Raw genomic sequence first — 16,209 nt, 5'->3', positions numbered from 1 at the left:
TGGAAGGCGTTTTTTCATGGTGGAATCCACCATAAGGATTGGCGACGCTTTTTCTAATACCCTACATATCTCATCAGATTTTGAACTAAAGGTGGTGATAAACCTTATTTTACTATCATTACCTCCCTTAGAACTACCCGAGGCCCCATACAATAACTTCCCACGTGGGGTATGTTTGGCTCTCAAGTAGGCCTTTTTGAGGGATCTCCCACTGTAACCACGACCTCTGAACCGCATGTTCAGCTCAACAGCCCTTTTCTCAAAGTCTACCTCAGTGGAGCAAATCCGTTTAAGATGGAGAAATTGCCCCACCGGGATAGATTTAATCATGTGCACTGGGTGCCCCGAGGAAGCATGTAATAAGGTATTGGTGGACCTTTTATTACGAAAAATATCAGTATTTAGCATCCCCCTGGGGTCTCTCTTAATCGTAACATCCAAAAAATCGATAGACTCCGCATCAAATACAAAAGTAAGATGAATATTCAAATCATTGCTGTTCAAGAGGGTCATATACTGCGCAAGGTCGACGGATGTGCCCTGCCAGACGAAGAAGATATCATCAATATACCGTGTCCATAAAGGGACACGGTCGATTGATCCCTGTTCGCCCGACAGGGAGCTCGCTATAGCCAACCTTTTCATTTAGTGGCGTTGATACAGCAGCCGAGGTCTGAGTTTGAAATTGTTTTGCACCTATCTTCTGGATGTGCATGCCTGCACAAGGCAATCTTGCCTTGCGCAGGCGTGTACTACGGAGGACAGAGAATGAACTTCAATCCAATATTGCAGCCAGCATGCAGCCAGCGGGTAAGGAAAGGGTGAATCAAACACCCGAAAACCCCGCCCCTATGGCTGAAGATTGTTCCCTCCAAATTCAGGTGACAGAGTCCCTTCTGGATAGACTGGAGAGGGGAAAGTCGAGTAAGGGGGAGGCCAATTAATAGAGCGTTACAGTAGTCCAGGCGGGAGTGGATCAGGGCGACAGTGAGGGTTTTTGTAAATCAGTAATCATTGTAGGCTGGATCCTGGATTTCGTACCTCCCATGGCCACCATGTTATTAATCCTATTGTCCGATCCCATTGCCACCGTCATGGCCCTTTTCTTGATCAGTTCATGTAACGACACGTCATCCATATTTCTGCTGCAAACCTGCACCTTACCAGCAGCAAATGTAGGAAAGGGGGGCGTTCCAATGCCACGGACAATCTTCCAGATTATACAGGACTCATCCAGACTGAAAATATTTTTTTTATGTTAATAGCGTGATTCAGAAGGAGAGACCTTAGTGTGAAATTGTTTTGAGCATCTAGTGTGTTATACAGGCCTCATTGACAGGCCCCAAAAATTATTCTGTTACTAACGTAATACAGTAGGGGACATCTAGCATGCAAATTGTTTGGAACATGTAGTCCATGTTATACAGGCCTCATCACTCCCACTCCCCCGCCCTCCCCCCCCCCAAAAAAAAAAAAATCTGTTACTAATGTCATACAGTAGGGGACATCTTACCTTAAATTTCTTTGGAGCAGCTCTTCTTTGTCATACAGACCTCATCCACACTGCAACAATTCTTTCTTCTGTGAGTAACGTGATTAATCACTCCATATTTCACCTTCTAATTTTGTGCCACTGAAATTCAGCTGTGTGCAGAGGTTGTGCAGAGTAAGAAATCTAATTTTTAGTTGCTAATAGTGTGCTCCTAAAACACTTTCTGAGCAACATGACTGGGAAAAAGCGAGGTCGTGGTGATAGGGGGATTAGGCTTGGTGTTCGAGGTGTATGTGGGGTAGGTGTTAATGTTTCAGAAAGCACTAGTGAACCACTAATGTGACAAAGACAACTTCTGTAACTGGATGTTGTAGTTTTTAGTGTGCTCTATTGTTCTCGCGTAATTGCAGTCTCTGATATCTTTAGTGGGTCTTATGTGCCTGCTGTTGCTGCTGCTTTTGGAAATGTGAACAGTCCTACTTGGGTGTCCATCTTGTGGGTTGGTGTAGTGGAAGACCTGTCGGTCCCTATTAGACTATTTCTACTGTGGTGAAATTGATGTCGCTTTGTTGGTGTGTGCAAATACATTTTTGTAAATGTGTAGATTCCACGTTGGGTCTCCTTCATGTGTGTTGCCTGTAGCAGTAGGCCTCCGATACCGGCAGGCCTCCACTGTCTTTGAGTCAGCTACCCATGTTACTATCCTTACATTTTTCTGACAATAGTAATCTACGAAACTGATATGTGTGCCACCTGAGTGTGGCTGAGCATCACTTTCAATTTTTGGGGGGTTTTATCACTTATATAGAGCCAGTAATTCAACATTAGTTTTACAGACATTTACAGACATTACTGGCACTGTCGCCATTGGGACTCACAATCTAAATTTACTATCTGTATGTCTTTGTTGCGTGGGTAGAAAAATATAATTACTGGGAGTAAAACCTCGTAAACACGGGTAGAACACACACAAACTCTGCAAGGCTGCTAATGTTTTTGCATTGACAACTGTACATTTCTGTGGTTGGAAGGCACACTGCGATGCAAACTGTGTGCCTCACTGCTATGTTGGGGAAAACCACTGTCAAAATTGTCTTCGAGCATGTTTTGATACTGCATCATGGGCGCATCCCTTTCCAGGGGAAAAGCAACTGGCAAAATTTACTTTTGTATTTTGGTTATAAAACACTGGCAACTCAGTAGTCAGCATTATTTAGAATCAAAACTATAGGGTAACAATCATGTTGCAGATAGTGCTGCAAGAAGGCGCTCATGGGTCGGTCTCTTTGATGAGGTCCACCTCCACAGTGTGTTGGTGGTGGGATAACACTCAAGCTTTCTTCCTCCATCCCCTCCTGACAACCACGGACAACATGGAGGGAAATCAGTATTGTCTTCATCTCCTAACTGTTGCGCATCCATCACCTCTTCTTTCTCGTCCTTTTCATGGGCCTTCTCCATTTGTTCCTCCCATGGCAAACGTCTATGCGACGACAGACCTGAACTTATAGATATTGTAAACCCTAAAGGTATCCTCCTCTGCTTTCTCCTCTTCCCCGAGTACCACCTCCTCCTCACCAACACTATTTAAAGTGTGCTCCAGCATGTAGATGACAGTAATAGGGATGCTGTTGACGGCATCATCACCACTAACCATCTTAGTAGCCATTAAGAAGATGTGCAGAATGGCGCAGAGGTCCTTCATATGTATCCACTACGCAAGTGTGAATTGCACCACGGCTGTACTGCATTGTACCAGGCTATGAAAAATGTCATGCTGCACCAGGTCTCGGCGCTGCTGCCAGAGTTGCTGCAATATGTGCAGAGTTTAATTCCACGGTGTGGTCATATCGCATATCAACTGGTTAACCGGTAGTCCGACAGTGGTTTCTGCAGCAGCGCATCCAGGTTGTGACAATGGCGAATTAATTGCTGTACCATCAGGTTGAGGATGCAAGCCATCCAAGGCACGTGTGTAAGGTATGGCCGCCACCAGTTTTGCACAGTTATCGCACACGGCCTTCCCTGTCTCCAGGTTGAATGTAGACAGCCATTGCTCAAACTCTGCATGGATATCTATCCACAACTGTTGATCTGTATGACTGCGATCTCCAAGACATATTAATGTAAACACTCCCTGATTACGGTGAGCCCTGGCTTCACAGTATGGAGGTGGGGGAGGGATTCTCTCTGCAGTGTTGGAATGTGTGTTTAAGGCAGAGGTTGAGGCCGCAGGTGAAGGCCTTAGAGGAGGTGGGGGAGGCAGTGTGTAGTGATTTATTTTTCCATCCCCAAGCGCCCTGCAAGCCTTGGGTATTGCAAGACTTGTGGAGCAGCCCCTTCCTCGACTGCCCCCACAACCACCATAGTCACCCAGTGCCCAGTCATCGAGATGCATCTCCCATGTCCATGCTTGCTAGTCCAGGTGTCATTGTTTGAAATGCACCCTGGCAGACTTAGAATTTTTCAGGGAACAGGTGATGTTGTCCGCGACTTGTTGCTGTAGTGCAGGCACATCTTAGAGAAGTAACGGTGACTGGGCAACTGGTACTGGGGGGACTGCGACGGCCATCAGCTTTCAGAAACAGTCTGTATCCATAAGGCGGAAAGGCTGCATTTCCGTGGCCAACAGATTGGAGTAGCCATGCAATAATCACAGAGATCACAGGCCATGAGTCATACAGAAATAAGCGCTGTGATCTTTGTTGCGATTAGCTCTCAGCTGACCACTATCGTTCAGACAATGACACGATTGGGCGACGAATCATCCGAGCAGATCGCAGGCTGTTCACAATAATTAGTTCTCAGAAAAGTAATAGTGAGCGTACGGCTTATCCACGTCCAGATTAGAACACATGTAATATGTGTATATCCTGCCGTACGATCACTGCTAACTCCAGGATAACTCTACACTCCTCGCTGCCAAAAATCCTGTTTTTAAGCCAATAAATAAATACAGGCTGATTGGATGCCATTCTTCTTTTGATGTTCACACCATCAGGGTGTTCCATCCCCTCTCCCTCAGAGTAGCAGTCATATATACCGGCCCCCAGGCTCACCCACCCAGTTCCTTGACCACTTTTCTGCGTTACTGTCACACTTTATGTCCTCAGAATTGACAACCCTTATCCTGGGAGACTTCAACACCTCCACCTCCCCAATTGCATCCCAGCTTCTATCCCTGGCCAATTCTAGTGGCCTCTCACAACTTTCAAACTCTGAGACACACAAAGACGGTAACACCACTGATATGGACTTTGTCCAGCTCAGTTCAATCTCCTACCTAGATGACTCACCACTTACCCTTTGTCCCCCATGAAATTAGGAGTATAACCACAACTTAGACATTTTTAGGTTCTCTCTAAAAACATTTTTTTAGGGTGGCCTATCACGTTCCCTAATCAAAGTACTTTTTATATCTATAGCTTATTTTCTACTTCTCTAAACATAGTTTGCCTTCAAACTCAACCACACCCAAAAGGCTCATGCAGCCTTTGTGTACCCCCTATTTCCTCAAGATGGTTGTACCATTATTGTAAATAAGCACATGTAATTTTTGTCACCCCCTACCTCATTGTAGATTGTAAGCTCTGAAGAGCAGGGTCGTCATTATTTTTGCTTGAATTGTTTGATTATCTTTAAACTGGGTAACTTTTGACTGTTTTATATGAACTGCGGACTTGTAAAGCTATGCGGAATGTGTTTGATGTATATAAATAAAGGTAATTATTAGTAGATTGAAGATGGTGAAGTTCAAGCTGTTAGCTTTGTCATGTGTAGAAGGTAAGAATCTTTTACGTGAGCACAACTGCACAAACGAGGGTTTGCTGCTGTGCTGACACAGGGTGGAGTAGGGTGAACACGACAAGCTACTGGACTGTGAGAGAGGTGCAGGTGGAGATGTTACGGTGGATTGAGAAAGATGGGGTGTGCTTGGTATGTAACATCAATCAAAAACAGCAGGCATGTCCAGTTCCTTATTATCTGACAGGCTCTCAGTCCACCCCAACTGTAGGGGGTAAACAAATGGAGGTTCTTCGACCGGAGACCTGTGTGACAACACTTGCCAGGGTGAGGGAGGAGGAAGAATCAGATGTGGTTGATGGGGTGGACAGTGGTTGGCGAGGCCCGCTAGTCTGCATTTTAGCACAGTGATGTTCCTAGAATAATGCATGTTGATCACGCATGTGCCAGTCCATGCATGTAATACTGAATTTTTTAATTTTTTTTTTTACTCTACTAGGTCTTTTTTTAAAAAGTTGATTGATTCCTCTTGACTCTGTGAGTCTTTAGAATACACTTCCTATGCCCATTGCATACAGTGTGTGAAGAGATCTGCAGACTCAGCCATCTTTGGTTCCCAACAGTCAGTTGGGCACTTGGAAAGTTGTGATGTGGGGGAAAAAAAGGGTAATTGGGGTGCCACCACTGAGGACTGTACTGTGTGTGATAAGGTGGAGGAAGAGGAGCAGAGGCCACTTGATGCAGCGCTTGCCATCTACTGGAGCACATGTGTTTTCTGGCCCTCATCTACAAAGCGTACCGCTGTATATGGCTGCCAAAGTAAGGGAGCAGAGTTGTCCGTCCAGTAACAGAAGGTGTAAAAATGCTGCGCAATTTCTCACTGCAGCAAAACAAACAGTCTTCTCCTCCCACATACCTGTCTCACAACCCTAAACAGCTCTTCAGTACTTTCAATTCTCTTGCGTCCACCAGCTCCCTCTCCTCTTATCTCAGTTGAAGACTTTGCCTCACCACCTGTGTACTTGACACAATAACGTCCCATCTCATTCCAAACTTTACCACAGTCTTCATCACAAACCTAACCCACCTCTTTAACCTGTCATTAACAACTAGTGTCTTACCTCCTGATTGAAACATACCTCGATCACACCTATCCTCAAAAAACCCACCTTTGACCTATTCTCTATGTCTAGCTATCGCCCCTTATCATTTCTCCCCTATGCCTCCAAACTAGTGGAACAACACCATCCATTTTGAACTGTCCTCCAATCTCTGCTTTTGCTCCCTCTTTGACCGCTTACAATCTGGCTTCAGACTGCAACATTCCTCTTAAACTGCCCTGACAAAGTCACCAATGACCTACTAACCACCAAATGAAGGCAACGTGAGTTTGTCCTTCTCCTGGACCTGGCATCTGCCTTTGACACAGTGGAGTGGACCATTTCGTCTTTCTAGTATCATGTTCCCCAGGTCTGCCTGTCTGCTTGTCTACCCTGTACCTGTCTGCTCATACCTGTCTGTGCACGTCTGCTCGTACCTGTCTCTGCTCTTCTGTCCATCAGCCGGTCCAGATCGCACCTACCGATGCCCATCTGTCTAACACCCGGTCCAGCCCGCACCTGTCAGTGCTTTTATGTTCCTCAGCCTGTCCCATCTGCACCTGTGGTTCCAGAGTCCCTACAGTGCCTGCATTTTTCATCCCTCCTTCGGGCAGTAGCATCTTACCCGCTCTTGGGGGTCAGCTGCTACCTTCTGTAGGTCAGCCATGGAGTAGCACCAGGTACCACCTCTTTGTCCCTCCTTGGTTCGCAGTTTTCACCTGCTGCCACTTGTCCAAGTAGGGATTTGGTAGGCTACCTAGTTACGCCCCTTCCAGGCTTTCAGAGGGATAGAGAACAGTGATTTCACCACCTTGACCATTACAGTCTCCATCTGCTGGGTTGACTTTCCTGGAAGAAGTGTCGGTCCCCACTTTGTTGGTGTCTGCCACTAATTTTTGTAAATGTGTAGACTCCTGGTTGGGTCTCCTTCATGCTTGTTGCCTGTAGCGGTAGGCCTCCAAGAATGTCAGACCACCACTTCCTTGGAGTCAACTACCTGTGTTACTATCCTTAGATTTTTCTAACAATAGTAGTCTACGAAATGTATATGATATTTGTGCCACCTGAGTGTGGCTGAGTATGAAAGCAGGTTGAGCTGTTGCTTGTCGTATCAGGGTTCCCAGCACAAGAGGCCTACACCGATCCCTCACCAACCTCGTCTTACTGTGCCGTTCATTTGAAAGCTGTAAATGCTGTCCCATACCCCGATACCTCATGCCTGGCTGATTGCTGCAGTGCCATGCTACAATTTGTACTGTGGGTGAATTGAGGCCACTTTCCTGGTGTCTGTCCCTCATTTGATGTGTTTTGGCAGCATTTGGGGCCATTTACAAGGTGTTGTGCATGCTTTTGTTTTTGCCTCCCATTGACATGAATGGCGTTCAGCAAATATTCGCCGAATTAATCTGAGAATATTGCAAATTCGGCAATCATAACCTGAATTGAACATTGAAATATTCGCTCATCTCTGGGACTGATGACTTCATATAGCTTCAGCTGATTTTCTTGTCCATGTTTTAGCTGCAGACATTAAGTAGTTACCGTATTTTCCGGTGTATAAGATGACTTTTCAACCCCGTAAAATCTTCTTAAAAGTCGGGGGTCGTCTTATATGTCGGGTACGGCATGTACGGAACTCTGAGGTCGCCGAATATGGTGCAGGGAGCGGTCCCGGATGGTTCCCAGGGTCTGGAGGAGAGGAGACTCTCCTTCAGGCCCTGGGATCCATAATCGTGTAAAAAAAAAGAATAAAAATAAAAAATATGGATATACTCTTCCGACGGCCCCCGGAGTTCTCCTGGTTCTCAGCGGTGCATGCGGCGGCTTCCGTTCCCAGGGATGCATTGCGCGCCGCGAAGGACCTTTGTGACGTCGCGGTCATGCCATCCGGGACCACTCCCTGCACACGCCGTATAAGATGACACCCGGTGTATAAGATGACCCCCGAAAAGTTGGGGGTTGTCTTATACACCCAGTCGTCTTGTACACCGAAAAATATGGTAAGTGCTTCTGCCTCCAGCTACTCAGCTCTTGTAGGCACTGAGCTATTGACCCCTGCACTCCCGAGCCTGTTTTCACCTTCATGACTATGTCAAATTTTACAATTCTGATCAGTGTCACTTTGTGTTAATAACTCAAGTACTCTTCAACATAGATTTTTTTTGTGACACATTGTACTTTTTTAGTGGAAAATTTACGTCCAAATTTCTTGCGTTTATTTGTGAACATATTGGAATTTTGGCAAAAATTTTACAATTTTCAAAGTTTCCCACATGTCTACTTTACATCTGCATCATTTTTTTAAGCATTTTTATTGTTAGGAAGTTAAAAGTTGATCAGCAATTTCTAATATTTCCAACAAAATTTACAGAATCAATTTTTTTTAGGGACCACAACACATTTGAAGTGGCACTATTTTAAAGACTGCGCCCCTCAAAATGATGCTGATGTAGACATGGTAAATGTTGGTTGTATCACACAAAATGGTAAATATCTGGTTTTTGCCAAAATGCTTATATTTTCACAAAAAACGCAAAAAAATATTGACCTAGGTTTACAACTAACATAAAGTACAATGTGTCAAAAAAAATCTGAAAATCAGTGAGATCCATTGAAACGTTCCAGAGTTGTTACCTCATAAAGTGAATATACCTTATTAGATATGCTTAAAATGGATTACTGTCCAGTAATTGACCAACAAAATAACACACTGTAGAAAATACTGATATTATACCAAGATAAGCTAACTTGCCCTACTAGGAGACCTGATTCTAAAGGTACCTTCACACTGAACAACTTAACAACGATATCGCTAGCGATCCGTGACGTTGCAGCGTCCTGGATAGCGATATCGTTGTGTTTGACACGCAGCAGCGATCTGGATCCTGCTGTGACATCGTTGGTCGGAGCAGAAAGGCCAAAACTTTATTTCGTCGCTGGATCTCCCGCAGACATCGCTGAATCGGTGTGTGTGACGGCGTGTGTGACACCTGCAGTGTGTCTTCAAGAAAATGGCACCGGAAAGCGCGGACTGCGCAGGCGCCGATTCCGGCAGCAGGAGGACGAAGAAAATGGGCGGAAAGGAATGGCGTAAGTAACAAATTGCTGTGGCATGAAGTGCCACAGCATAATCAGGGCGCAAATATGTGCACGGTGTCCCCCTGCTCCCGACCTCCTGCTCCCGGCAGTCCGCGCCTTCCGGCGCCATTTTTTTTTTCCCTGACACTCTATAATGTAACGCTAGGAGCTTCGCGCCTGCGCAGTCTATAAAGGCTTTGGACAGAGTGACGCTTCCAGCGTTATATTATCGATTTTGTATATATCTATGATTGTGTTTACAATTTTGAATGTTATATACCCAGATTAGGGCACACCAGGGATTCCAGGGACAGCCACCAAGGAGCGGGGGCGCCATTGTTGAACTCCATTAGAGTGTATTAACATTGTTTTTGTTTAAAGAATGTTATTTTTCAATTGATAATGATAAATATCTGAATTATTTCCAGGTGGCGGGAAGAGTTTGTGTTACCAGCTGCCAGGTTGCGTGTCCGCCGGTGTCACTATTGTCATCTCCCCCCTCCGTTCCTTAATAATTGACCAGGTTCAGAAGCTCACCACTCTCGATGTAAGCATTTGGTATTGGTCCTCTGTGTGTCCATCTATGACAGACCTGGTAAATTGAGTTGTAATAGTAAGGAGTAATTCTAGGCCACAAAATAGCCAAATAGGTAAAGTATGCAGATGTAATAATCAGTTTTATTTATGGTTTGCACAAAAAGGTGACATTATAGTATATTTCCCTGTTTTGACAATCATGCCATTTTCAGGCCCAGGTCCAGAATGATGTTGAAGACACCTGATATTTCATTTGCACACGGTTGCTTAGAATACATCAGTGCTACTTAGAATTTCATTTGGTTTTTATTAGTGGTGGAAACGTGATAATGGTGGTTTAGAAAATCACTGTTCAAAATTGCAAATATTTGGGGTCCTCAAATTAAGATTTTAATCTGTTGCTTTCCACAGAGAAAATATGTAGCAAATTTGACTGGCATCCAGTTTCATTGAGGGGCAGGATATTTGGGCATAAATCATCTCGTGTCTATATTTCACCTAAATAAGAAGGAAAACTTATACCCCAGTATAAATATATATGTAAAATATTAACCCCTTAACGATCGCTGATACACCTTTTAACGGCGGCAGATAAAGGTACCGTATTTTCCGCTTTGTAAGATGCACTTTATTTCCCCCAAATTTGGGAGGGAAATGGGGGTGCGTCTTACAAAGCGGATATACCACTTACCGTTACAGGCTGGGATGAGGGGGTGTCCGCCGCCCGCCACTGCGGCCCGCCACTGCTGTCACCTCGCCCGCCACCGCTGCTACCCCGGGTGATGCTGGAAGCTCTGGTGCTGCGGGGGGCTCTGGCGACATTTTGTGAAAGACCAGAGCCCCCCGGCAGTTCGTCCATGCGTTCCTGTATGACTGACTCGGGGAAAATGGCCGCCGGAATCTCGGGAGATGAGATTTCAGCGCTGAGATCTCATCTCTCGAGATTCCGGCGGCCATTTTCCCGGAGTCAGTCATACAGGAACGCATTGACGAAGTGTCGGGGGGGCTCTGGTCTTTCACAAAATGTCGCCAGAGCCCCCCGCAGCACCGGGGACAGCCCTGCAGCACCGGAGCCCCCCTGCAGACCCCCTCATCACAGCCTGCAGCACAGAAGCCCCCTGCAGACCCCCTCATCCCTGCCTCCAGCAACGACCCTGGGACCCTGATCCACCGCAGCCACAACCCCTGGTAAGTAATAAGACGCATGGATTATAAGACGCCCCACCAATTTATTAAAAAAAGTTTTTTCCTATTTTTCTCCTCAAAATTTGGGGTGCGTCTTATAATCCGGAGCGTCTTACAAAGCGAAAAATACGGTAGTTAAACCACAGCGCCGTTAATTAACAGCGCTGTGGAAAAAGTGTATAGCGCCCCCCAGAGTCGGATTTTCTCTGGGTTCTCGGTTGCCGGGGGTAGCCGAGACCCCAGAGAACATGATTCGGGTCGGTTTTTACCGACCCCCGGGTTGCGATCGTCGGTAAATAACCGTTTACCGGCGGCCACACAAAAAACCGCGATATCCCATTTAATTTCTCTGTCCTCCGATGTGATCGCACATCAGAGGACCGAGAAATGGGGTCCCCGATAGCCCCCCAATACTCGCCCATCTTCCCCGATGCTCCTCATGGCTCCCGATGGGCGCCGCCATCTTTTTCCGGGCAAAAAAATGGCGGGCGCATGCGCAGTGTGCCCGCCGGCCAGCACCAGGCAGATCTTTGGGTTCCCGGCTGCCGCGGGTAGCCGAGACCCCAAAGAACATGATCCGGGTCGGTTTTTACCAACCCCTGTTTTGCGATCGCCGGTAATTAACCGTTTACCGGCGACCGCAAAAAGAAAAAAAAAAAAGTGGCGTGTCATTCTCTGTCCTCTGATGTGATCGCACATCAGAGGACAGAGAAATAGGGGGATCAGGGACCCTGTTATACTTACCGGTGTACCTGGGTCCTCCTGCATCCCCTCCTGGCCGCTGGCTTCTTCCTCCGAAAAGAAAATGGCGGGCGCATGTGCAGTGCGCCCGCCGTGATGTGCCGGCCAGCAGAGGAAGATTCTTCCTCTTGTTTTATTTTGGTCACTGTGAGATCCTATCACAGTGATCAAGATAAAAAAAAATAGTACATAACCCCCCTTTATCACCCCCTTAGTTAGGAAAAAATAATAAAATAAAAAAAGTATGTATTTCTATTTTCCAATTAGGGTTGTGGCTAAAGTTAGGGTTGGGGCTAAAGTTGGGGTTAGGGTTGGTGCTAAAGTTAGGGTTGGGGCTAAAGTTAGGGTTAGTGCTAAAGTTAGGGTTGGGGCTAAAGTTAGGGTTGGGTTAGGGTTTGGATTAGGGTTGGCATTAGGGTTCCGTTTGGGATTAAGGTTAGTTTTGTAATTAGGGTTAAGGTTAGGGTTAGGTTTGAGGTTAGGGTTGAGATTATGAGTGTTGGGCTTAGGGATTTGGTTAGGGTTGGGATTAGGGTTATGGATTGGGTTGAGATTACCGTTAGGGGTGGGTTGGGGTTAGGGTTGAAGTTAGAATTGAGGGGTTTCCACTGCTAAGGTACATCAGGGGGTCTCCAAACGTGACAGCCAATTTTGCGCTCAAAAAGTTAAATGGTGCTCCCTCCCTTCTGAGCTCTGCCGTGCGCCCAAACAGTGGTTTACCCCCACATATTGGCTATCACCGTACTCAGAACTAATTGGACAACAACTTTTTGGGTCCAGTTTCTCCTCTTACCTTTGCGAAAATAAAAAAAAATTGGGGGCTAAAAAATCATTTTTGTGGGGGGAAAAAAATTATTTTTTCTTTTCATGGCTCTGCGTCAAACTTCTGTGAAGCACTTGGGCGTTCAAAATGCTCACCACATATCTAGATAAGTTCCTTGGGGGATCTAGTTTCCAAAATAAGGTCACTTGTGGGGGTTTTTTTTTTTACTGTTAAGGTACATCAGGGGCTCTGAAAATGCAACATGACACCCGCAGAGCATTCCATCAAAGTCTGCATTCCAAAACATCACTATTTCCCTTCTGAGCCCTGATGTGTGCCCAAACAGTGGTCTCCCCCACATATGGGGTATCAGCGTACTCAGAAAAAAATGGACAACAAATTTTGGGGTCCAATTTCTCCTGTTACCCTTGGGAAAATTAAAAATTGGGGGCTAAAAAAATCTATTTTGTGGAAAAAAAAATAATTTATTTTCACGACTCTGCATTATAAACTTTTGTGAAGCACTTGGGCGTTCAAAGTGTTCCCCACATATCTAGATAAGTTCCTTGGGGGGTCTATTTTCCAAAATGGGGTCACTTGTGGGGGGGGGGTTCTACTGTTTAGGTACATCAGCGGCTCTGCAAACGCAACATAACGTCCACAGACCATTCTATCAAAGTCTGCATTCCAAAACGGCGCTCCTTCCCTTCCGAGCTCTGCCATGCGCCCAAACAGTGGTCCAAGGAAAAAAAGGATTTTTTATTTTCACGGCTCTACTTTATACATTTCTGTGAAGCACTTGGGGGTTTCAAAGTGCTTACCACACATCTAAATAAGTTCCTTAAGGGGTCCAGTTTCCAAAATGGTGTCACTTGTGGGGGGTTTCCACTGTTTAGGCACATCAGGGGCTCTCCAAACGCGACATGGCGTCCGATCTCAATTCCAGTCAATTCTGCATTGAAAAAGTCAAACGGTGCTCCTTCTCTTCCAAGTTTTGCCGTGCGCCCAAACAGTGGTTTACCCTCACATTTGGGGTATCGGCGTATTCAGCAGAAATTGCACAACAAATTTTGTGGTTCATTTTCTCTTTTTACACTTGTGAAAATAAAAAAAAATTGGTTCTGAAGTAAAATGTTTGCAAAAAAAGTTAAATGTTCATTTTTTCCTTCCACATTGTTTCAGCTGCTTTGAAGCACATCAAGGGTTAATAAACTTCTTGAATGTGGTTTTGAGCACCTTGAGGGGTGCAGTTTTTAGAATGGTGTCAAGTTTGGGTATTTTCTGTCATGTACACCCCTCAAAGTGACTTTAAATGGTTTTGTAAAAATGAGAAATCGCTGGTCAACTTTTAACCCTTATAACTTCCTAACAAAAAAAAATGTTTCCAAAATTGTGCTGATGTAAAGTAGACATGTGGGAAATGTTATTTATTAACTATTTTTAGTGACCTATCTCTCTGATTTAAGGGCATAAAAATACAAAGTTTGAAAATTGCAAAATTTTAAAAATTTTCGCCATATTTGTTTTTTTTCATAAATAATCGCAAGTAATATCGAAGAAATGTTACCACTAACGTGAAGTACAATATGTCACGAAAAAACAGTCTCAGAATCAGCGGGATCCGTTAAAGCGTTCCAGAGTCATAACCTCATAAAGTGACAGTGGTCAGAATCAGGGCTGTGGAGTCGGTAAGCCACAGTTGCGACTCCGACTCCAGGATTTTATCAGGTTCCAACTCCGGCTCCGACTCCTTCATAAATGGCCAATTTGTAACAATAAATTTACTGTTGTAAAATATTAACATCGTGCTTATTCAGGTTCTCACCATCATATAAGTAATCAGACCACTTGGTAATACTGTTATTCCTCATGTACTCACAGTTAACTGATGCAAAGTTTGTTGAAAGGATAATACTTCTTACAGTCTTCCTCTTCTGAGTAGCAGCTGTGAGATGCTTGGAAGACGCACACCAAACATCTAGTCTAGAGGAGGAGCTTTACTACTAAGAATTTGCAACACATTTTCACTTTCAGTTTCATACTGTACATTGTAGGTTGGGGGGTTGGGGCAGCATGAGGATAACCAAGTATAAGATTAGATAAGGGCAGTGGAGAACAGTGACACACAAGAAGTAAGAAATGTCTCTATCTCCAGCAGAACTGCCTATCACTGTTGTTCATAGTTTGATAGAACATATATATTTGAGTAACATTTATAAAATTCATATGAAAGTTCAATTATGAAATATTAATACATTTTTTTTAAAGCTGGAGTCGGTACATTTCTAGCGACTCCGACTCCACAACTCCGACTCCACAGCCCTGGTCAGAATTGTAAAAATTGACTCGGATGTTATGTACCAAATTGGCTCTGTCATTAAGGGGTTAAACAATGATCAAGTAGATACAGTACAGATAAAAACAAAAACTACTTGAAAGGTATGAATGAAACCACAAAATTGGCAACGATCAATAACATTTTATTATATTAGAAACACCAAAAAATTGACAAACAAGATAACAAAAAACCCGCAAAACTGAAAGACATGATATAAAATGTATGTTTTTTATCTCGTTTGTCAATTTTTTGGTGTCTCTAATATAATAAAATAATGTTATTGATAACTGCCAATTTCATGGTTTCATTCACATCTTTCAAGTAGTTTTTGTTGTTTTCATCTCATGTCTATAGCTTGTACAAATTTAACGCCTCAAAAGACAAATAGACCTGATGTTTTGTCATATTGTCTGTTCTGTTCATCTAGATTCCAGCCACATATCTCACAGGAGATAAGACTGATTCTGAAGCTTCCAGCATTTACTTGCAGCTCTCTAAAAAAGATCCAATCATAAAACTGCTATATGTCACTCCAGAGAAGGTAATAATGTGTTCTGAATTGCCTGTAAGAAAATAATGCATTTTAAGCATATTACATGGCGTTTTTGTTTTTATATTTTTTTTTTACGTCCTACTGAAAAGCCAATGGAAACTCCAGAACTACCAATCTTATTTCAGCAACCAATCTTGTGATGCATTTTTTTTAGTAATGGTGAGATATTTTGTCTATTCCATTGTCTTTTTAACTTCCCAAGCTGCCAGTAGCGTGTGCTCAAAATCTGAGCATCAAAATTGCCCTAAAACAATGGGAAATTCTAAAAATGGTGTATAAAGTTATAGGCATAAGTCACTAATGTATAAATACCGTTAGGGCCCTATTCATTGTTGTATTTTTTGCCTTTTTTTGTCTAGCTTCTTGTGTATTTTTGCCTTTTTTTGTCTAGTTTCTTGTGTATTTTTGCCTATTTTTAACTTGTGCCTTAGTATTCTTTTTAATTTGTGCCTTTTTTCTACAGTCTATTACCGTATATACTCGAGTATAAGCCGACCCCCCTAATTTTGCCACAAAAAACTGGGAAAACTTATTGACTCGAGTATAAGCCTAGGGTAGGAAATGCAGCAGCTACCGGTGAATTTCAAAAATAAAAATAGATGCTCCATACCGTTCATTATTGCCCCATAGATGCTCCATATAAAGCTGTGCCATATAGAAAGCTCTGCACCGTTGATT

General features: G+C 44.0%; 1 protein-coding gene across 2 annotated transcripts in view; it reads left to right on the top strand.

Annotated features, from left to right (window-relative positions):
- BLM (BLM RecQ like helicase) overlaps positions 1 to 16,209 on the top strand; it is a 103,872-nt gene that overhangs the window by 43,790 nt on the left and 43,873 nt on the right. For both annotated transcript variants that reach the window (XM_069766475.1, XM_069766476.1), the window contains exons 9-10: positions 9,843 to 9,961; positions 15,406 to 15,519. In XM_069766475.1, coding sequence (XP_069622576.1) covers positions 9,843 to 9,961; positions 15,406 to 15,519 — 233 coding nt within the window. The remainder of the gene's footprint in view (positions 1 to 9,842; positions 9,962 to 15,405; positions 15,520 to 16,209) is intronic.

This window comes from Ranitomeya imitator, chromosome 4, assembly GCF_032444005.1.
Source record: "Ranitomeya imitator isolate aRanImi1 chromosome 4, aRanImi1.pri, whole genome shotgun sequence".
Taxonomy (NCBI): Eukaryota; Metazoa; Chordata; class Amphibia; order Anura; family Dendrobatidae; genus Ranitomeya; species Ranitomeya imitator.
The sequence above is the reverse complement of the archived record's forward strand: the minus strand, read 5'-3'. Positions and strand labels throughout refer to the sequence as shown.